The sequence below is a fragment of the Thunnus thynnus genome, chromosome 14 (genome assembly GCF_963924715.1).
Source record: "Thunnus thynnus chromosome 14, fThuThy2.1, whole genome shotgun sequence".
NCBI lineage: Eukaryota > Metazoa > Chordata > Actinopteri > Scombriformes > Scombridae > Thunnus > Thunnus thynnus.
The window spans coordinates 30,512,711-30,536,894 of NC_089530.1; the positions used below are offsets into that span (position 1 = coordinate 30,512,711).

At 41.6% G+C, this 24,184-nt stretch overlaps 1 protein-coding gene across 6 annotated transcripts in view; it reads left to right on the forward strand.

Moving 5' to 3' along the window:
• The window catches only part of LOC137197480 (reticulon-1-A-like), a 40,369-nt gene that overhangs the window by 10,891 nt on the left and 5,294 nt on the right, over window positions 1–24,184 (forward strand). For 2 of the 6 annotated variants that reach the window (XM_067610925.1, XM_067610926.1), the window contains 2 exons: window positions 20,659–20,866; window positions 21,823–21,961. In XM_067610925.1, the coding sequence (XP_067467026.1) occupies window positions 20,659–20,866; window positions 21,823–21,961 (347 nt within the window). Of the gene's footprint in view, window positions 1–591; window positions 646–3,243; window positions 4,684–9,570; window positions 9,843–14,616; window positions 14,781–20,658; window positions 20,867–21,822; window positions 21,962–24,184 lie in introns of those variants that run through there. The other 4 variants (XM_067610923.1, XM_067610924.1, XM_067610927.1 and 1 more) reach the window with 4 other exon arrangements.

Genomic DNA, 24,184 nt, shown 5'->3' on the forward strand with positions numbered 1-24,184 from the left:
TTGAAGAGAGATGATTTGAACAGCTGTAAGCAGAGACATTATTGCCTTTAAGGAAGCCACGTAGTTGTGAATTGACCAGTGAGTCAAGAATTTTAGAAAGACAGGATATAGGCCGATAGTTGACAAGTGAGTAATCAACAAAAGACTAATTGGCAAGTATTTTGATAATCGATTAATTGTCTTGGTCATTCTTTTAAGCAAAAATGCCAAAAATGTTTAATCTTTTTCAAATTCGATGAGTTAATACTTTGTCATATATGGGAGTAAACTGAATATTTTGGGGTTTTGGACTGTTGATCAGACAAAACAAGACATCTGAAGAAGGCATTTTTCACTTTTTTTCTAACAATTTGTAGACAAAACAATCAATCGAGAAAATACTCAGCGGATTACGATAGCGAAAATAATTGTTATTTGCAGCTCTGGTCTCCACTGTCGACTTTGGAAAAGTGTCACCTCATTATACTTTGGAAATCACAAACTCCATTAATTTGTAATGGAGAATAATACCTATCACTTCCCTGGTCTTTCTCTTCTTCTTAAACACTGACTGATTTCACTCTTTGCCGCTTTCTCTTGTTTCTTCCACAGATGTACCTTCTCCTTCTAAAGCTCAGCCTCATCCTCTGATGCAATTCCCTACAGGCAAGTTCTCTCTGCTCGCTGCGTTTCCCTGCCTCCTTCCTTTTTATTTTCTCTCTCCACTTCTTTAGTTCCCTCCCTCGTTTGTCATTCAGCCACTTAGTTTAAGTGGCAAAAACAACCCTTTGCATGTAAGAAGTAGATGTGTGTCGTGTAGCCTTTACTGTACGTAAGATGCTTGTTTTAATTTGTACATTAGACACTAGATTTGATTTGTTTGACATTGCTTGTGTTTGTGTTGCATTGTGACTCACATGAGAATGTTGTTGTAGACTAGACTGTCATGACCTTAAACAAGTAGTTTGTGGAGGAATAATGATTCTCCTCAGTGATTGACGGACCTGAAACAATATTGGTGTTTGTAGAATTTATTATACTTGACAATATTTTTGAAACAGTTCTTTGAGAGGAATCATTATCTACCGTCACTTAACAGATTGTGTTTGAAATTAACACTGGGCATGGTTTATTGGCGCCAGACCTGGGGAAAAAAATTCTAATACCACCATGCATCTGACCAGGATGGTATACTGACCACCAACCAAATGCTGGCAAATCTTGACTGTGGCAAGTAGTAGCTTCCCCAAGCACTTCGGCAGGTAACCAGCCATTTGTTGTAGTCCTGAATGAATTCACAGCCTTAGCTGTCCATTACAACAGTGACCCAATGCCAAATGAGTTTCCTTCCCTATTTTAGGTGTGCTTGATTTGCCTTTTCAAACTCTCAAAAAAAATCAAATTTTTACAGTCTGAGTGATATTTCGTAATTTCAGCTATTATTGCAGTTGATTATTACATTATATTTTTGCAAAACGTGATTGCTGAGAACTGAAGATGGGGCAACAAGTAGGGCAAGCAGCACCTGGACGTCACTGGTGATATTTTTGGAAGAAAAAACAATTACAATTTTTACCACTCCCTTAATCATAAACATCCATTAGATTTTGCAGAGCTACTTCAGGGCTTTCCACAGTATTTCACAGTAGAGTTGGGCCAAGACAAGCTCCACTAACATCCTTAAAGTTAATACAGTAATGGTACAAAACTCCAATACAGTTGATGGTTAAGCATTCTGGGTGGTTAACTTTTTGAGTTTCACCTTCAATTTAATAGTTTAGATAATGTGATGAATTGAATGATCGTTTGACCAGTTAATGTTGCTGCTCTACTGGGCTCTGTTTGAGCAATGTCGTAATATCCCCACATTTCCAAATCTCAGCATTAACTTAGTGTCATAGTAAAATGTTAGCATAACTAACAGAAATACCAAATAGCCAGAACTACGAACGCCTTTTTAAAGAGTAACTCCACCCTAGAGCAGTTCTCAGTCCTGCTCTTGGGGTTCTTTTTTTAAAGGGTAAAAACTCCAGCACCATTTGTTGTATTGAGAACAAATATATTGTCAGACTGATGTGTTTTGGTTTGCGGCCTTCATCAAGGTTAAGACTTGACTCTGATGAAGGCCACAAGCCAAAATGCATCAGTCTGACCATAAAGTTGTACTTAATACCACAAATGTTGCTGAATTTTTTTACTCTTAAAGACCGCCTTCCCTTCTCCATGCCCCTGCAAGTAGGTGAAGTTTTACCTGAAAGCACCCTTGACGTCCTCTCCTGATGACCCCCGGCTCTGCTTGCTTTCCATCTCTTCCCGCTCTACTCTACATCTAGGCCTAACTAGCTAAATTAGGTGTGTTCACCCACTCTTGATTGGTTGAACCCATGTAATTTAGTTGTTATGGCTCCCCAGGAGCAGGACTGCTGTAGTGATTTGTGAACTGCGTAGTGCACAGGGTTTGTAGTATGTTGTCGCCACTAGTCGATAGTGCTTTTAATAAACAGTGCAAATATTAGACTCAGTATTTGTTTAAAAGTTTAAAAAGTATGTTTTTCTTATCATGTGGCCCCTTTGTCAGGCAGATGGCTATGTCATTATATTATCAGCTTGCTGGCTTTTTATACAAAACTGGTTAGTCATCTACCAAACTGTGTGTGAACTGTCTACCAGCCACAGCCAACCTTTTAGCAGCACTTGTCTGGTCTTTATCTCCTACCTTCTTCAAAATGTTTTCAGTAACGGTTCTACCCAGGTATGGTGGGCACTGTAAGGAATGGAGTATGTCTTTGATATGTGCTGTATTGCATTCTTCCTCCTCCCTTTCTACTCAAGCATTTGGGCAGAAGGGTGATTCCCCTGCTCCCATCTCTCCTCTCTCCCCTCTTCACTCCCCCGACTCTCTGGAGGAGCTCTCTCTGACCGAGAGTCCCAACCAGCCCCCTTCTTCAGGATCTGCTGGACCCCTGGGCTCCTTCTCTACTGAACCCCCCACTACTCACTCCAAGGACATGCCTTGGGAGGGTGAAGAGGGTGACTCTGGACCAGGCCGTAGTAAGAATAAGGAGGATCTTCTAGATCCATTAGCTGGTCCTTACCTGAGTTTAGGGAAAGACCCAGGGCCTCATAATCCGTGTGAAGACAGCGGAGTTTCCTTTTCACCTGAGGAGAAGCTGGTTAGCTCAGACAGGTCCTCCACTGGCCCCTCCCCTGTGACCCCCCAGATGATGGTCCCTGAGTCTCACCTTGCCTCCTCTAACCCAACAGAGCACTGGGATTCAACATTCCTATCATCTCAAGACAACTCCAAGGTCTCCATGGATTCCTTCTCCAAGGACACAGCCCCCATTAGCTCCTCCAGGTACGAGCCAGACCTGCACGGCAACCAGTCTGATGAAGATGATGACTTGATGTACGAGGTGAAGAAGAATAGTAACCCATTTGAGGGTTATTCCCCACTGGCGGACAGCGGCTACTCCCATTTTGGAGACTCCAAGTCCGACAGCAGTGCCACTAAAATGTCTGAGAGTCCAACTCCGGATCTGGTCCAATACGGGCAGTCTGGAGAATCCCAGGACAGTCCTCCATCTTTCTTAGATGACGAGAAAACATTTGAGACAGGCAAGATGGCCACTGACACGCTTATGCAGTCAGTGAGTCAATTCTCATCTGGTCTTAAAGACGATGATGAAGAGGAAGAGGAGGATTCTGCTCTGCCGCCATCACTTCCAGACATCCTGAAGTCTTCCCCGCTCAACCCTGAGAAAATCGACTCTGGCTCATCTGAGGGAAGCCCGGAGGAGCAGAGCCCCATTCTTGAGCGGAGGATGATGGAGTCGCCCAACCCTCCAATTAATCTGTCGGCTAACAACCCGTTTGCTTTTGATGCTAAAGTGTCCCTGCTGAAGGAGATGGCCGAGGAGATGGAGGTGAAAGCGTCCGACAAAGGAAAAGTTGAAGATGACAAAAGCTTTGGTGCATTTGATCTTGTCAAAGAGGCAGAAGAAACCACTCCAACTAAGGTCAAAGAAGAGGAACCTGTCAAGATTGAGCAGAAAGATTGGTTCTCAAGCCACGATTCTCCCAAAATGACCGAAAAGTTTGAGCCACTTGACTTCCAGAGCAAAAAGACCCCCGCTGAGGATTCAGATTCTGAGTCGCCAACAGCAGACTCACTGTCTCCAGTCCTGGAAGCTATGGCTAAGAACCCTGCCAGCTTCCAGGTGGAAACAGAGAAGACCGACCTGAAGATGGAGGTGGAGGAGCCAGAGGTGGCTGAGGAGATCTCCGAGCATGAAGTCTCATCTGAGGAGTTCGAGTTCATTGAGAGACCTCCCAGGGGTGTTATCGATGAGTTTCTCGAGGCTCTTGATACCTCCAAGTTTGCCTCCTCCAAGGTCCCAGAGCTCTCCATGGATGATGATCTAAGCTTCGAGCAGAAGGATGTGGCTCCAGTTTCTCCCACAAAAGTCTCCCCACCCCCTGAAGTTGAAGAAGAAGCTGCAAGTCAGAGCTCCTACCGCCTCCTCACCCAGGCCTCCCCTCAGAAGAGCAAGGCAGAGCTGGAGAAGCTCGACATTCAACAGCCCCCACCCCAAGTATCTCCGCTCGTCCATTCCCCTGTCCGCAAACCAGAAGAGGCGGTCGCTAAGAAGAGTGTGGAGGGTGGAAAAGTGTTTAAGATGCCAAACGTGAACATAAAAGCAGGTAAAATAAAACAGTCCCGGCATGGAAAACCATCCCCCTACATCCTCCTCAGTTTTCACTGGCACTTCCATGTTCATCGGCATAATTTTCATCATCACTCTTTCGTTCTCCTCAGTTATTTTCTCCCAACCAACCAACCAGCAGCCAGTATTTACTTTAGATCCCACCCATCACTTTCTCCCTTGGTGTCACCTTTCCTTTCTTGCATCAACCCTTATTTTTTTTGCATTTTCTTTGAAAATTAACCCTTGCATTTTGTGACGTCTTTTTTTAATTTGTGTGGTTCAACTTTTGCTTTTTGCTGCATTTTGTGCATTTTTGTCTCATGAGAATAACACATCCCTTCTATGTAACTAAGCCTTGTATTTCATTTTTTTAAATTCTTAAGATGCGGTAAGTAAAATGTATTAGGCTTGATTTTTATTTCAGTTCTGGTGAAAACATGAAACATTTTTATTGTCCATTTCATAAAAAGTACAAATACCGTTCAAGATATTAGATGCACAATGAGCTGGAATGAGAAGTCATAGGATACAGACTTGCGTTTAAGTCGTTAAGGCGTTTCTGTTTGCTGACGGAGCGTTTTTGCTCTGTGGAATTAAATTACCTCGCTGTCAGTTTAGCTTCTCTCTTCTCTGGAAATAACTCAGGATGCCAATCTGAAACCCAAGACCACCTTATAGACCCCAACACCCACCCACATATATATAAAATATATATATACATACAGAGCTACCAGCCACACCCTGTGGCTCCTGGTTTGATTTATGGTTATGTGCTTTACAATCTCATTTTAATGGTACACAAAATTCACCGTTCAGTATGTACCTCAGTTTTGGGCTCATGATTCGGTACGTTATCAGTACAGCAGGAAAAAAAAGAAAGATAGAAAATAACAATTTGGTCCTTTCATTTTAAAAATGTTAACATACAACGATGGCGTATTGGCCGTAACTATTACTGAAACACTTTAGTTGTGTTGTGGTGGAAAAAGTAAACCAGATTTCTGTTCACCTGCTGACAGCTAATTTGTGGTCGATCAGAGTCGGTTCTTACGACGTGCTGTCTGACCACGTTGGTCAGACAGCACATATTTTAATAATAGTGTTGCACTCTGTCGGTGTCATGGGAGGGTCGTCCAGCTCGGGTCTCTCGTTTGTCAGCTTGTTAACTATTTTGACAGTAATTGTTTAGGTCACAGAGTATACCGAACAGGAAAGTCGCTTACTGAAGCAAACATCCCGTACCGAACGCTTCAGGACGAATACACGTACCGTTACTCCTCTATTAAACACTGAGGGGCTGCTGCTGTGAGATCCATAGTGGCGATCACAGTTTCTTCACAGTTAACCGATGTTGATTCAGGATTGCCCACAAACATATAAACACAAAATAATTAGGCCAAAAAAATATAAACATAAATGAATATAGACATACAACTTAATATGGCTCCTACAAGGCCGTTGAACCAAAATGTATTTAAAAATGTTCATTTTAATTGGGTTTTATATAAGAAATTGACAGATTAAGGTTTCCTGGAATACACTGGTCCAAGTGTGACATTTTGTGTTGAAGTGGTGCAGTAAATGCTGTTTAAAGACATTAAATAATTAATTGAAAAAAGATTTAGTGATAATGAAAATAAATCCCTGAGGAAGATTCGGGTGCAGTAAATACATTTGAATTTATCTTGTCAACTTTTTAATTTTTAGTACTTCAAAAAAGCAGTGTGCCTTGAACTTTTTGGGGGGATTCCCTCTCTTGTGGACGTAAGTTATGATAATTAAAAAGTGACAGAAATAATCCTATTGATAACCTTAATGAGGCTGCTATCACATCCTCTAATATCAGGGCAGCTTTCTGCACTAAATCGCACAAGCGATGATAAAGAATCGAGTGTTTCAACGTGAGGAAAAAAGACCCCTCTCCAGATCTGTAAAACCTAGTGTTTGTGGTACGTCTTTATCGTACCCTGAGGTAATTATCTGAGCATAAAACTGCAACTGTAACGATATTTCAGTGAAGTAAGTGGCTGTTTGATAATTTATCAGACAGATGCAGAGCTGCCTCCTTCAGGGCTTTTAGAAAGTGATGAATCGCCTCCGAGGCTCTGCTGTCTCTCTGAAGACAACACAGCTTAGTCTTCATTTTAATAGATGACTCAGTTTTATTTAAACTGATATTGATCCGTTAACACACACACACACATAGTGTTACATACATTCAGAGCAGACAGCCACTGTGTAACTAGAGCAGCAGGACTTTGCTCTTTGGGACAAGCTGCTGAGGCTTTAACTGTGTGTGTGTGTTGGAGGGATCTCCTGTTAATTAAAGCCTCCTCCTCCTCCCTGCATTGCGACACTGGCAAGTCCACAAAGGGTTCTCCGACCCAGAAACCACTCAGCAAACATTCTTCGTTATACAACTTGAGGTGCAGCGCTGGGATGTGAACACAGCGGCTGCACCTTCAGTCTGGGAGGAGACTCGGGCGGGATCAGTTTTATCTAAGAGAGAGATTTTCTTATTGTCAACAAATCTCATGTGCCGAGTCAAACCAACAGTGATCTACTTGCTCGCTCGTAGCTCGTTGAGCGAGTATTCTGGCCTCTTAACGCTGCGTGACGTCCGGTGAAAATGAGATGAGAGGTTGCAAACTTAATTTCATTCTGTGGTTTGTTAGAAAATTAGCCGTTTGACTGATGCGATGGGGGAGGATTTCATAGAAAATTAGCTCATCAGAAATTTGATAATTCTATTTTCAAATATTATTTCATTAACACAGTTTGATAATTTCACAAGGCGAGCAGCTGGAGATGAAGTCATGCAGCTTCTGCTTTAATGACTCTTATGATGAAGATGAAGAGAGGAAACGCAGTCGATGAAATTCATCCAGTTATATGTAAAAGATTCAGATTTTAAAGCCTAGTTGTCGTCTACTGGTTTATCTAGATAACGTCTCGGGTGTGTGTGTCATTCCCACACTAGATTACATCAGCAGTGTACTCACGCTGTAGAGATCAAGGTGAAAGGTCACTGTGACAAACTTTGCACTTTCCTTTTTACATAATTACCTCTTTCGACACTGAAATCACGTTATTTTAGCCTTCGGTTTCGTAAACTGAGGCATCAGATGATAAGAGAGCCAGTAGGTCATCACAGGAGGAAACTGATATCAGGACGGTGCCGCTGGTCAGACCAAACCTGACAGGTCACCATACATACATACATGTATGAATTCAGACGTCTCTGTGTGTAGACCTCAGAGTCCAAAGTCGTCCTCCTTCTCTGAGTCATAACTCAAATCTGAACATATACTGATAGCATTCAGCGTGACTTACACTTCCTGAGTATATCGTTACCTCTAATAACCATAAATCCACTCTGCTGAGAACATGAGTACATCCTGCTAACAGCTGATTCACAGGACTTTTAATGAAGACTGTTTGACAAAATGTAAACACATATCAGCTAATAATGGAGCTGAAGGAGAACAGCAGCCGACTGTGTCAAAGAGAGAATCAATCCAATAACACACAGAACAAGAGGGATCACAGAAAATACTGTTATTGTGCCCTCTAGTGGGAGAGCTGGGTGACTACCGCTCTGCTCATGTAAAAGCATCTGAGGATGGATTTCTGTCTGCTAGATTCTGTTTGGTGTCCTGGTCAAACTGGTTTTTCTTCACTTCAAATAAACACCCAGTAATCATTAGCAGCGGCTCAATAATCTGCTTCTCTGGCAGAAAATCAAGCATTAACTGGTGTTTGTTATTCCTAAACCACCTTATTTGCAACAGCGACGGCGCCTGGAAGGTTTAAACCACTTTAGCAGATTATTGAGGCAGAATTCATTTCAAATCTTTCAATATTTTTGTGCCGATATCTTCATTTCAGCGCTGACACAAAACAAAAACGTTCTTAAAGATAAAAGAAGTCAAAGTTCTCAAATGTTAAATGTTCAAACATTGTGAACAAGAACGTGCAAAAACTAATGAATGTAAATTTAAATCAAAGAAGACCATGACTTGCTGTTTTTTTTTTTTGTTTTTGGGAAAGTTTGTTGGACGTTTGAAGCTTCACCTTGGACTCACTTTCATAATCTGACATTTTATAGAATAAACAATGAAATTATTGTCCTGATTTGGACCATTTGATGCCAGCTGTCTCTACTCAAAACTACATTGTTTTTTAGCCTACAAATGAAAAAATATGCTGAATCAGCTGTTAGCAGCTTTTTTTTTCTTCTGATTTCCGAGCAGATTGATGGATGTTTAATCGTGATGGACATTAGACATAATGATATCCTCGGGAAGTGCAAGTCACATTGAGTCTAAAAATACGTGTCTGTGTGTTTAGATGTGTCTGAGTTACGACCTTGAGGAGGAATGTTGACATTAATTGCAGAGATCAGGCTCTAAAGGGTTTAAAATGAGCTGTATGTGTAGTTCAGTGGTGAATTTTTGGAAGCGGCCCGTCGTGCTTTATATATTTGTCAGGTTTATGTTTCCAGAGAGATCTGTAGTTGTTGTTTAGTTGTTGTATTACACTGAGCCTGGAAGCATCAACTGAATTAATCAGTTTTAAACAGACAGACAGAAATCATTCATCTGCTCCGTGTCACTGCTGTGTCAGCAGATCTGAGAGAGCTGGTGGGGGAGGAGGAGGAGGAGGAGGAGGGGGGGGGATGACGAAGGGAAAGGAAAAGGAGGGTTGAAGCTGGAAGGAGAAAGGAGGGGAAAGTGTAAGATCAGTTTGGGAGGGGGAGGGGGGGGGAGGAGAGGGAGAGCTTGCCAGGAGGGGGGAGGGAGGGAGGGAGGGAGGGAGGGAGGCGGAGACGTTTATAGTTGCTGCGTCAGAGCGCTAGCAGCAGACAGTCAGCTGACGGTTGATTCGCTCTCTGCAGTCGTCTCCTCCAGAGGAAGCCTCGCTCAGGTTCTCCCCTCCCTCCCTCTTCTTCTTCTTCTTCTTCTTCTTCCTCCTCCTCTTCCTCTTCCTCCTCCTGCAGCCGAACACACACACACACACACCACACACACACACTCACTGCCTCTGCTGGTCCCTCTCTGCCTGGAATGTGTGTTTGCTGATCGGACAGCATGGAGAACAACTCTGTGGACACAAAGGAGCGCGAGGCTGCCGCAAAGCACTGGAAAGAACAGGGTACACCTCCAGCTTTTACCTTTCTGTGTGTTTCTTTTGGCTGGTTTAGACGGTTCCTCCGCTGTGAGGTGAGCAGGACGCTGACACCGCTAGCAGGGTGTTCGCTGCTGCAAGGTGCTTTAAGGAGGAACATCCTGCAAAATGCCTTTTTTTTTAATTTAAAATGACTTCTTATGCAGTCATGATGTGTATGTTTGTCCGCTGAAATGCATGTTTTAGGTTGTTTCTCATCATATGTGGATTGATTGTTAACACACATTGCAGCACTTTCAGTCCCTCTGCTGGCTCCGTCGATTTAAACGCAGCTTGGAAACTTTCAGACGTGAGATTTAAAATATATATATATATATATACAAGACATGTATGAAGATTGAAAATCAAGATTTAAGATGTGAACTTTTTCATGTAAGAGCTATCTTAGACTTTCTGATTGTGACTACCTCGACAGATACCGAGAGGCTCTGACAACCGAGACGCATGATTGCAGAATTTTCCGTTAAGGTCTCGTCCTTGGAGCGACTGCAGCGGCTCCGGGCCATTTTCTGGCAGAGACGGGGGGGGACCTTTGGACAGTCAGCCAGCTAGTCAGCCAGTGTGACCAAAGGTAGACAGCAGAGAGGAAGAAGTGGAGGGAGGAGGAGGAGGAGGAGGAGGAGGGGATGTGTGAGCCGAGTGACGTTAGCTGGCAGTTTAATGATTGGCTAGCGTGGCGGGGGATATGCTAATGAGCTGGAGGAGAGTCAGGGAGCGGAGCTGTGAGGTTTCTGCACAGGTAACGGTGATAAACAAACCGACATGTTCAGTGTTTTTCTAGAGTGAAACACAGATTATGTGTCGTAGAGTCGGACTGCTGGAACCCAGTATTATCTGTTCACTCAGTTTACACCTGTTGATCAGTTTGAACGTTTTCATGGTTCCAGCTTCTCAAATGTTTCTTTTTCTTCTCATGAATTAAAGTAAACTGAATATTTTTGGATGTTTGTTGGACAAAACAAGAAGTTGAAGAGATGCCTTGTGCAAAAAACCCCAAAGATATTCAGTTTATATTGATTGATTGATTGATTGATTGATTGATTGATTGATTGATTGAGAGGAACCATCATATTAAAGTACTAAACATTTCAGTCATCCTGTTCTCACCGCCTGCAGAAGTTTCAGTTCTTATATTCCGGTTAATAACAGTGGAAATAACTCTGGACTATTGTTGTGTTGTTTTATATAATTATTCAATACTTTGGCAGATCTGGTGTTTTTAAAATGAAATCGTCCAATAAAAATCAATCAATTTACTGTCATAGAGGACTAAATAAACCAGTTAATATTCACATTTGAGAAGCTGGAATCAGAGAATTTGGACATTTTCTTCTTAAAAAAACTCCTCAAAACGATTAATCAATGATTAGAATAGTTGGTAACTAATCATTGCAGCTCTAATTCAGTTTTCTGTCATTTATGACAAAGAAAATCATTAAATTATGACGTTTGAGAAGCTGAAAGCAGCTGAAGTGAATAAAGAGTCCTGGGATGCGTAGTGTATGTAGACTGTCAGCGTCAACATATGTTATCTGTCTGCTGATCATCATGTGTCCCGTTGTTGTTTCATCATCTGAGGCCGCCGTGCGGCTGTCGCTTCACATCTCCACACCGAAGCCTTTTGTGTGCTGTGTGTGCGCTTCATAACAGAGTGTCAGCTCGGCTCTGTTCATCCAGCCGTCACTCAGAGACGAGCCGGTAACGAGCGAGCTGCACGAAGCGGCGGAACGTGTTCGCTGCACGACTGAGAGAAGCTGCCGTGTCTCCCGTCAGGCTGTCAGGAGGGTTTGTGTGCGACGCTACGAGGCCGAGTCGCACTGTGACTAAGCACTATTTGGTGTGTGTGTGTGTGTGTGTGTGTGTGTGTGTGTGTGTGTGTGTGTGTGTGTGGTAGAGACTGTGTGTTTGCAATAGTAGTGAAATAACTTTATGTTGCAAGTCAGACTGCACAGAGTGTAATCCATGTGAAGAAATGAAGAACATCATCATCATCATCATCTTTTTGACCTCTTGCATGTTTTCTCGGGCAGAATGACTCACCGTCTCCCCGCTGAAGTCTAGAGCTGCAATGATCAGACAGAAAACTGATCAGCAACTATCTTCATAATTGAATAGTCATTTTTTTTAAAGGAAAAATGACATAACTGCTTGTTGTTGTTTCTCAAATGTGACGATTACGAGCTTTTCTGTGTCGTATATGACAGTAAACTGAATATCTGAAACGAGCATTTTTTCAGTATTTTCTGACTTTTTATAGACGAACAGTTAATTGATAATGAAACTAATGTTGAGTTGCAGCTGCAGTGAGGTCACTGAGATGCTCCGGGTGTTCAGTAGCAGATTTGCTTCATCAGCACTTGAAAGCATCACACGTTACTTCGGTGGCTTCAAGTCGTTTTCACTACTTCTGGACGTTTTAGAGACTAAATAACTAATTGATTAATTGAGAAAAATAGTTATTGAATTTGTTAGTTGCAGCCTTAATATCATATAATTAATATACAGAGAAAAATCAGCTCTATTGAAGCCTGTCTGTGTGTTTGGACTGCAGCTCTCTCAGCTGACAGCTTCTAGTTCCTTACATGGATTTTTCATTTTTAAAACTTCAGCAGATCTCTTGATCTGTTTCTTCCATATCAGTGGGTCGGTTTGAATCCCTGACTTTTATCTGTTCTGCTTGGCATTTCTGGAGCCTTGTTGTCCTTTTACAGCCCGGTTATGCAACGCTCCTCCTCCTCCTCCTCCTCCTCCTCCTGCTGTCATAATCCTTATTAGAAAACCCATTTCTTCATGATAAGAGACGCCCTTTCACACAGAAACATGCGTCCGCAGGCCTCCGTTGAACTTTGAACGCTCTGCAGCATCGCTAAGCGTCTACACCTAAATCTAAATTCAGCTCAAATACCGGTGGAGTTGTGATGTTTAAGGTGGAGACTACTCTGAACTCACATGTTTGTCAGTATCAGTTATGTGTGGAAAGAATCATAAAGGAGGTTTTGTATTTTATTGTGCAGTCAGTCATAAAGGACACGAGAGTCTGTCATGAATCGGTAGCAAAGTCTACAACTAGTGTACAAGAACATAAAGACGATTTCATGTAAAATACTGCATGTTTAGTGCGATATTCTCTAAGATACACATTACTACTCTAATAGCAAATTATAGTTCCTTCCTTCCTGAGAGTCCTCCTGTTCATACTGACCATTATCCCTTCATAATACACTTACACATAAGTCCCTCAATACTTCCACCTGCAGCTCAACAGGGAAACACTGTCCGAGGAAACACAAAGAGGGAATTTGATGCTAAAAAGACTGTAAATGTGTCAGATATCCACTTGATAGGACTAACTCAGACTGATGAAGCTGAATAGAAGCTTCACACAGACTTTTAAATGACTGTGTGGACACACTGTGGATTTTGGCCTCCATCACTTCCATTGAAAACACATTTGAAGGATCTTTTAATATCCAGTATGAACAGGAGGAATGATTACAGACACCTGACTGCTGGTTTAAGACACACTGGAAAAATTGTGAATCTGTCCTTTAATTTTCACTCTTCAGTTTACATCATGAAGTTAAAAAGTGTGTTGTGTTTATATTTGCAAAAAATATTGCATTCAGTGGTGGAAAGTAACTAAGAACATTTACTCAACTACTGTACTTAACTACAATATTGAGGTTCTTGTACTTTACTTGAGTATTTCCATGTGATGCTACTTTCTACATTTCAGAGGGAAATATTGTACTTTCTACTCCACTACATTTATTTGACAGCTTTAGTTACTTTTCAGATGAAGATTTGACACAATGGATAATATAACAAGCTTTTAAAATACAACACATTGTTAAAGATGAAACCAGTGGTTTCCAACCTTTTTGTCTTTTGACGTCTTACAAAAAGCAGTGTGTAGTCGGGGTCACATTTCACATGTCTATGAGTTGTTAACAGCTCCACCAAATAGTGATTTTTCCCTCTAAACTTCTCACATGCTTTCATTTCAATAAATGTTCAAATGATCCAATATTTCAGCAAAAATCAAAGATTAGAGAAAAAGTCCAAAAACTGAAAACAGATTTGTGTATCAGAACTTTGTTTTTTCTTCTTTCCTCTCCCATTAATCATCTCACCACCCCTCAGATTTATCTGCTGACCCTTTGGAGGGGCCCGACCCCTAGGTTGGGAACCACTGGACTAAACTAGCTAACTGTATATAAAGTAGTGTAAACTAGCTCCACCTCCAGCAGCTACAACAGTAACATGCTGCTCTAACACTGATGCTTCACTATTAATAATCTAATGATGTCATATATAATAATATATCAGTCAGAGGGACCAAACCACTACTTTTACTGCAATACTTTAACTACATCAAGCTCATAATACTTATGTACTTTTACTGCAATACTTTAACTACATCAAGCTCATAATACTTATGTACTTTTACTGCAATACTTTAACTACATCAAGCTCATAATACTTATGTACTTTTACTGCAATACTTTAACTACATCAAGCTCATAATACTTATGTACTTTTACTGCAATACTTTAACTACATCAAGCTCATAATACTTATGTACTTTTACTGCAGTAAAGGGTCTGAGTACTTCTTCCACCTGTGAACTCGTTACATTCTTCATGTGTAGTAATCAGCGTCCATCCACATTGAGAGGCGGAGCTGCGCATGTCCGTCTCTCTCTCCGCCTGTCTCTCTCTCTCTCTCTCTCTCTCTCTCTCTCTCTCTCTCTCTCGGCCTGTTTCTCTGTCTCTCTCCCCGCCTGTCTGTCTCTATCTCCGGCCTCTCTGTCTCTCTCTCTCTCTCCCCTCCTGTCTCACGTCGTCAGGCGGAGCCGCCGAGCTGCTGCTGCTTAGTGGAGGTTCAAGATGGACGCCAAACAGGGTTAGTCTGGTTATAATCTTTTGTTTACCGACCGTCTCTTGCCTCGATTACATGCCGCATTTGCGTAGCGTTATGTCACGTTTATGACCGGCTTTATCTTTGCATGAGCACCGAGAGAACGGCCGCGGTCAGCCTGGGGAGGGTGGAGGGAGGACCGGGCCGCCTGCGGAGGTCATGCCGGACGGTGTGACGGTTCCCCTGCTGGTGAGGACGCGGCAGCCGGTGGCGGCTGTCAGACGGCATCCTGGGGAGGATATTTAAACACTTCGGGGTCGTGTTAAAGAGAGAGAGGAGGATGCTGGAGGTTAAAACACAGCGGGTAAAACGGGATCAGCGGCCCGTGTTTAGCTCACTGTGATGCGGTCTATTTTTAGCCAGGCTCCGGTGGAGCTAGCACGCCTGCTACCATATGTAGCCAGGCGGCCACATTTGGACCTCCTCCTCCTCCTCCTCCTCCTGTCATGTTGGCTGCTCGGTCCGTGTCTTTACATGCACACAATGGCTCTGACGACCAAAAACTACCGGCCACCGCCGCTGTCGTTAACGCCACCGTGTCGGCTAACAGAGCTAGCATCGAGTTAGCATGCTGTGCCGTCTGATAACACAGGGACAGCTAGCTGTCAGCTAACTGCGAACGCCCACATGTCCGCTCCATAAACACGAAGCTTCCAGAAAATGAACCAGTCCTGCGGTTTCTGATTAATTCTGTGTCTAAATATCCTCCGGTTGTGTTTAAAACCAGCCGAGAGGCGTCGTCTGGTCTGGAAACTGCAGTTTGTCGTAATGAAAGCGCTGCAGCACTGACATCTATTTTTAAAATGGACAATCGTTAAGATAAGTCGAATATAATAGACTGTAGTTAAATGTAGTATGTACTTTGTGGGGCATTGGTGGCCTAAAGGTTGGAGAACTGAGCTCAATCCCCGGACCGGCAGGATAAATCTGGGTGGGGAAAGTGTAAAAGCAGCCTCATTACCGCCGCTGACGTGCCCTTGAGCAAGGCCTCTAACTCCAACCGCTTCACTGGAGCTGCAGCTGGTCAGACTGTGGATGTGTGTAACTGTGTGCATGTGATCAGGGTGTTCCTCAAAAGAGAGGCTTCCTCTCAGTGAATAAATTAAAGTTAAAAATAAATAGCTTCAGATGGACGTTAACTGTGCAGAAAGGTTTCCAAGCAACAGAGGAGCTGATTATACTGTTCAGTCTCACATGTAAATTTATCATTAATGTCTGATGTTTAAACATTATATTACAGTTGGCTTTAGTGTTGTATATTAATGGTATCCAGCCAATCATCCATTGTTTTCTGCTGCTTATCCGCGTCCAGGTGGTGATTTATGAGTAATTAGTTATATTATTGGGAATGATTGTTATATATATATGCCAGGACTTAATGACAAACGTGAAATAAATTTAAATAAACCAACATTATTTCAGATTGCACTTGGTAAATGATTCTAGGTCTTATCATCATTAATGGTTTTTATTGATACATTTCATACTTTGACCATTAAAATGCTATTAAAAGTCTTAAACTTACCTTAGTGAAGCCTGCACAAACCCTGGATATTGGAAAATCAAGAGAGATTAAAATATCCCAGATGCTAAGGTGACGTCTTCAAAATGTCTTGTTTTGTCCGACTACCAATCGCAAACTCAAAGATATTCAGTTTACGATCATATAGAGCTGCAATGATTAGTTGATTGATAGAGAATTAATAGGTAACCATTGATTGATGTCATTTTTTGAGGGTAAAATGCCAAGTTTAGCAAGTCTCAGCTTCTCAAATGTGATGATTTGATGCTTTTCTTTGTCATACGTGATAGTAAACGAAATATTTTGGGGACTTTTGTATCGTTGGTCAGACAAAACAAGACATTTATAGACTTTGATGAATTTTAATGACACTTTTACACTATTTTTGTAGACAAAACAATAAATTGGGAATCAATAACAGAAATAATCATTAGTTGCAGCCTTACTGTCGTATGTGATGAAGAAAAGCAGAAAATCTTCACATTTGATTTGCAGAAATCAGCAAATAGTTTGCATTGAAAATTGAAACAATTAAAGAATGTGTTGATTGATTATTCAATTGATCATTTCAGCTCATGTTTCTGCATTGTAACTTGAATATTTCTAGTTTTTTTATTGTCAGACTAAATATGTAGTTAAAGACACTTTGAGCTCTTAAAAGTTGTGACTGGAATTTATAATTTCGACATTTAATAACCTAATCAATCAATAATGAAAATAGTATTTGTTACTAAAGATGCACTAATATGAAAGATGGAAAAGCAACAAATCACATTTGAGAAAGTGAAAACAGAGAATGTTCTGCAGTTTTGAGCGATAATTACTTAAATAATCATTTCAGTAAGTGTTTATAGTTGTTGAACAGATGAAGCAGTCGGTTGGATTTATCTGCTTGGAAACAGCAACTTGTTGCAGTAAATCTGATTTGAGGTTTTCAGCCTCATAAGCTCATTTTATTGCCTGTTAAGCCGTTTTAACAAATATTTTAGTCGGCTGCCAAATGTTTTGTGGCCGGTCGGTCGGTCTGCGGCGTTGAGCGGCGTGAACACATCACCAGCAGCAGCACCTGTCTTTGTGTCTCTGAGCAGGAGAACATCAGCTCAGTTTGCATTTGAATGCTGCTTTGCTTATCAGAAAACACTTCATCTGTAGATGTATGCGAGACCTTTGACACTTCAGCTCACCGTCTGGTTCTTCCAGCAAAGTTGCACCTCTAGAACTGATTTAACTGTTAACATATTACACAAAACACTGAATGTGCTCCGGCCCACCATTTTAAAGTGAATTGTTGAATTATCCAGGCCTGTAGTATTAGCCGTGTGGCTGCTGATAAGAGAGGCAGAAACATTAAACTGTCAGATTCCAGCGTGCACTTCGACGTGATGCGCTTGTCGTTCAGTCAGAAAGTACAGCATGTATCAGCTGTGAGCGACGTCAGCGCCGCAGCGGCCTGCAGGACACCCAGGACTCTCCTTCACTTCTAATATTGTCCACTGACCTGCCTGGAATTCCCTGGTGAAATATAAGCGTGCTCGGGTCCGGGCTCAGGTCACGAAGCTCAGCTGTCCCCCCCAGGGGAGAGTCCGACCCCCCACCCATCATTTCACCACCCGAATATCTGTGTCCTCAGAGAGGGAAAAGCTCCCCGCGGCACCCAGAACAGAGCTGCAACTAACCGTTATTTTCATTCATGATTTAATCTGTCCATTGATCGATTGTTTTCTTGATTAATTGATTAGTTTTTTGGCTCATAAAATGTCAGAAAATGTTGAAAAATGTGAGTCACTGTTTCTGAAAACGCAAGATGACGTCCTCAAATATCTTTTTTGTCCACAAAACAAAGATATTCAGTTTACTGTCATAGAATCAGAGAATTTGGACTTTTTTGTTCCTTAAAAAATGGATCAAAACGATTAATCAGTTAACAGAATAGTTGGCAACTAATCGATTAATTGACTAATCATTGCAGCTGTTGAACCAGCGAACAACAGAAAATGAATCTGCAGCGTTTTTGATAATTGAATAATTGTTTAATGTCGTTTTTTTAAAGCAAACATGCCAAAAAAATGTTGGTTTCAGCTTCTCAACTGAAAACATGAAGCTTGTCTTTGTCGTACATGACAGTAAACTGAATATCATTTGCTTTTGGACTGTTGGTCGGATCATTTTGCACCATTTTACGGACCAAATGATTTATCGATTAATCAGGAAAATAAGTTGTAACCCTACTCTGAGATGTCATCATGGTAAACAACAGCTTGAATAGTGGCGGTTGCTCGTGACAGAGAACCCGGTTCATACTGAAAACAGCACATGATGATGATGTCTGTAATAATTATCCGTCCTCGACTGCAGCTGTCGAAACTCTGAACTCAAATTTTTTGTCAGTTAAAAGCTGCTGGACATTTGATTGGTGTGCGCCATAGAAACACAGATTATAAACAGTTTGTTGGATCCATTTTGTTCATTATGAAAACTTGACAAAAAGACAGAAAGTTGGACATCGGAGCAAATGAGGTCTGAATCAAACCACGACTCAGAGTTTAAATCTCAACACTGAGCTGTGTCGTCATCACGTCATCATTAAGATGTTTTTTTAGGGGGGGGGGGCTCTTTTGGGCAGCTCATTAAGTGGAGCTGGTGTTGCTTTACTTGTCATCGTTGTGGCGTCGGGGGGTAAAAAGTAGAAGAAAGTCCAGAAGGTACAGAGATGAGGAAGATGGGTGAGTCAGAAGCTGCAGTGAGTTTCCTCCTGCAGGGTTTTTTTGGACTCATCTGAACGTAAAGAGAGTCTGATATATAACATGTGACCTCTGACCCCAGCACAGCTAAAGATGCTCCACCTCCAGAGGATCACACGCTCCAACCATGTGACGGTTGGAGAAGTGAAGCAGAAAATTTGACTCTAGTTTCAGCTGCCAGTAGAGTCAGAAACTGTCTGAAATAGATTTTCCCTGTGGAGATATTAACTCAACACTGATTGATTTTGTGAGACTCTTACATTTCTAGTTTGGACCCAAAACTAATTGATCCCCTGACTTTATCTTGACTCTGAATCAGTGCGTCTCCCGCATGTCACATGACAATCTCATTATTTTCTGAGCTCATTGTGCACATTAGCTGACAAGAGATGTAAAATAAACAGATTTTGTGTTTAAGGCTCATGTTAGGGACAAAGTCTGGTCATGCAAAGTTTCCCTAAAGTGTCTATAATCAATATCTTTTAAAGTAATTGTCTGATGTGTCAGTGAGTAACGTGTTGGTCGTGACTCGTAGTGATGAACCTACAGAGACTCTGCAGCTCCTCTCGGCTTTACGGAGCTTTATAGTGAGTTTCAGCTCATTGTTTATCTGTCCGGCTGCAACTTTACTGTTCTGGTTCACTCTCAGCGTCTCATAGCGTCGTTTTCAGAGAAAAAAGCTGTAAAAAGTCGCTGTACACTACCTGCTCAGCACCAAACAGACACAGTTAGCTGTAGACTAGCTGGTGAACATAGTGGAGCATTTAGCAGCTAAAGAGCCAGATATTTCCCTCAGGAGTTGGTAGAGAACAAAAACAGAAGCTAAAAGAGAGTGAATATTGGACTTACATTCACCAGGTGGACAGAAACACGACTCCACATGAATGATGATGTTGCTCCGTAACTGCTGGATGTGAAGTAGGCAGCTATTTGCTAATATGTTAGCCACAGCTACTTTTTAAGCAGGTAATGTGAGAGAAGTTATGTTGACAGACTATTTTGCAGCAAAAAAGTGGACAAAAAACATAAATATAAGCAGCTTTAACCAGATTGAAACTATAAAGGACCAAAAATAGAACCCTGAGGAACCCCACAAGTAATTATTGACATTATCAATGTGAGGTTGATGTTGCTCTGTAACTGCTGGATGTGGAAACAAGCAACTGTTTGCTAACAAGTTCAACATATTAGCTTAAAAGATGATCATATGTCAGTGTTGTGGTCACTGCTTGTTTCTGCTGAAAACTAGTGGATAAAACAATCAGTTAATGCAGGTTTAATTGATTATTGGGCGTGTTAATTGTTGTACAGAGCAAGTATTTTAAACAACTTGTGAGGCCAAAATCGCAGCACAATCCAACTAAATTAGCTATTTGAACTATTAATCAAATAAATATAATTTAAATTCTAATAAAATAAATTCTTCATTTAAATATGTGTCTTTTTTTAGCTGTTAAATTAAAGGTTCAACATATGAAATACAGTAAATAATGCTGCTGAACGTCCAGGCTTCATTTGGAAAAAAAACAAACTCAGTCCCCTCTGTTGTCCGGATGATTGACACTAACCGTTCTTCGTCGTCCTCCTCTTCCTCCTGCAGTGGTGGATCTCCTCTACTGGCGTGATGTGAAGACCACAGGCGTGGTGTTCGGCGCCATCCTGCTGCTGCTCCTCTCCCTCACGGTGTGCAGCATCGTGAGCGTCTGCTCCTACATCGGCCTGGCTCTGCTGTCAGTCACCATCTGCTTCAGGATATACAAAGGCATCCTGCAGGCCATCCAGAAGTCAGATGAGGGACACCCATTCAAGTGAGTACCAGACAGACGAGACTAAATAAGCTTTCAGGGTCACGAAGGTCAAAAAATATCAACTTTTCCTTCATTTCTGAGAAGTCTGCATGTTTCACGTTTGAGGCATTTGACTGATAAAGACTCTAAAGTAATAACAATGTGTATTAATAGTAACACAGTTTGGAATAAAGCACATTTTAAGGTATTCAGACACTTTTTTATATAACTAGAATCTAATCTAGAACAAGTGAAACCAGAGTAGCGTTGGATATAAAATCAAACATTAAAAGTGAGTTTTTATTTGATTTGCATCCCTGCATGTCTGGTTTCATGGAAAATGAACCCGGCAAATCACAGAATGATCAATGACCTGATTAATCTTGGAGCTGGAGGCAGTGTGACCTGGCTGCTGATGTGATGGATGTATGTTGGACCCCAGATTAGATATTTTTCTCTTTTGAAGTTTTGTATTTTGATGGTTTTAAACAACTTTAAGCTTCAGTCTTTTTATTATTTATGTTTTTATGAACACGTGAGGAACTATAAGTTGATCTTTTATTAAAGTTTTCTGTTATAACTGAGCCTTTCTTCTTCCACGTCTTGTTGTTTTGTTTGATCGTTCATCCTCCTTCCTGGCTGTGCGACAAAACCTTCTTACTGTGTTCGACCTCGCAGCGCTTTACAGACCAATTAGCTCAGATTAACACACTGTAAGCCGGGGAAAGTGAGCTCAGAGTCAGTCACATTACAAGCTGATTTCTACAGATTTTCCAGGTTTTAAACTTCAGTAAGAAGACACAAAAGAAGCTGAATTTCCTCGTTCTTATTACGAGGAAACGTCAGAGCTCGAAGTCAGATTTGTACACTTTGAATCCTCGTCTGTGCATCTATTCGTATGAGATTATAACCACACAAAGACATTTTCCATCCACACACACAAGTCTCATCCTCGGCTCCTCTGCTGTCCCTCTCAGGCAGTACCTGGACCAGGAGGTGGCGCTGTCCGAGGACATGGTCCACAAGTACAGCGACATGGTTCTGGCCAGACTCAACAAGAGCATCGGTGAACTGAGGCGCCTGTTCCTGGTCGAGGACCTGGTCGACTCCATCAAGGTGAGAACGACTGCGGTTCACACTAACTGGACCCAGAAATGATCATTAATATTAACGAGGTAAAAGAGCCTGAAGAGAAAACGAGTTAAAGCCACATGTTCAATAGTCTAAATGATATTCTCCCATTTAAACTGTTGCCAAATGAATAAAAAACAATATGCAGTTAGAATTAATCTAACTAGCTTCACACTGTGATATTTGTAGTAAAGTGGGGTAAAAATACAGAATTTTGAAGCCCATCCAATAACTTTTATTAAAACCACAGCTGGCGAGAAATTAAACGACAAACTGAACAAATGAGTCGTGGAGGTTATTTTGGGTCCTGAAAGAAGTTCAGTGTTGATGAAAAGGTTTTAAGCAGACAGAAACTGTAGATTCGGCCCGATTTTAAACACAAACAGGTCGCCCTGATTCACTTTAAAATGTTATAAACTATAGTAAGTTTGGGGAGTATATATTTTACATTTACATTTTACAGACAGAAAGGCAGCCTTACTCATTGTTACACTGTGTAGTTTTAATATGAAAAGAAATTATGTCCTGCCAAAAATCCAATAGATTTCTGGCATTTCAACAGCCAGATTGTTGATCGATCAGGTGATTAATCGGGCGTAGTGACCTCAAACTGTACGTCAAACAACAATCGATCTGACAGACATTCAGCCTGATTCTAAATCGACCAGTTCAGGGTTCAAACTGGGCACAAAGGACGGTTCACAGTTTATCAAGTGTGTCTTAAACCAGCAGTGAAAGAGGTTTTCCTCGCTGTAATCATTCCTCCTGTTCATACTGGATATTAAAAGATCCTTCAAATGTATTTTCAATGGAAATGATGGAGGATAAAATCCACAGTGTGTCCACACAGTCATTTAAAAGTCTGTGTGAAGCTTCTATTCAGCTTCAGCAGTCTGAGTTAGTCATATCAGGTGGATATCTGACATATTTACAGTAGGCTTTGGCAATATCTGCTTTTACATTTTACATAAAACGGAGCTGCTGGTGATAGAAGTCAGTGTAGCATGTATGACACTGTCTAGCCTACAATGCTGTGTGTCTAATATGCAATTAGCCTACTTAGACGAGTCTTTCTGGGTTTACATACTTATGGCCCATAGAATAATGATTAGATGGGACAGAAGCGTCATTCTTCCATAGCTTCTTGCTGGAGGACCGGCGGACACATCAGCGGGCTGAACGGAGGTGATGTGCGGACGGTGCCGGCAGACTTTGCATAAAATCATCTGGCTAATAAACTGCTTTTATAGCTGGAAGAAGTCATCTCAAGATAAAGTCATATGTGGCCATGTTTTCATGGTTCCACACCACTCGCAGTCGCCATCTTTGTTCCACCAGCAGAGACGGACCTCTGGTGGCGCGCGCTGTGCACTGCAACACATCGCCTCAATACTGCAACTCCGAATCAGTTAAATAGAAAGAAAAGTGTCTGTATTTTTAAGCATCAAATTTTCCTCTTTGTGTTTCCTCACAGTGTTTCCCTGCTGAGCTGCAGGTGGAAGTATAGTAACAAAAACTTTGGCACTAAAAAGACTGTAACGTTGAAAGATATCTACTTGATTTGACTCATTTGGACGCTGAAGCTTCATATTAGCTTCAGATAAACTTTTAAATACATTTTGCACAGAAGGAGGACTGTGGATTTTGTTTTGAGACTTACTCCTTTTAATCTGTCCACTATCTGTCCAGCTTTAGGGCTAGGGTTATGGGTGGGGTTAGGGTTAGGGTTATGGGTAGGGTTAAGGTTAGGGTTATGGGTAGGGTTAAGGTTAGGGTTATGGGTGGGGTTAGGGTTATGGGTAGGGTTAAGGTTAGGGTTATGGGTAGGGTTAAGGTTAGGGTTATGGGTGGGGTTAGGGTTATGGGTAGGGTTAAGGTTAGGGTTATGGGTAGGGTTAAGGTTAGGGTTATGGGTAGGGTTGGGGTTAAGGTTAGGGTTATGGGTGGGGTTAGGGTTAGGGTTATGGGTTAAGGTTAGGGTTAAGGTTAGGGTTATGGGTTAAGGTTAGGGTTAAGGTTAGGGTTATGGACTTTGTTTTTTAGATATGTGAGATTTAGGAGTGACGTGTTAGAGACCAGACAAGGAGTTTGTGGTGGAACACCACCTTACATAGACTCTTAATGTTGGGTTTTAACCTTGACTCGGCGCATTAAGGAGACGTAGAGGTTCTGTCCTTTCAGTCAGTGGTTTTGTGTTAATCAGCAGCT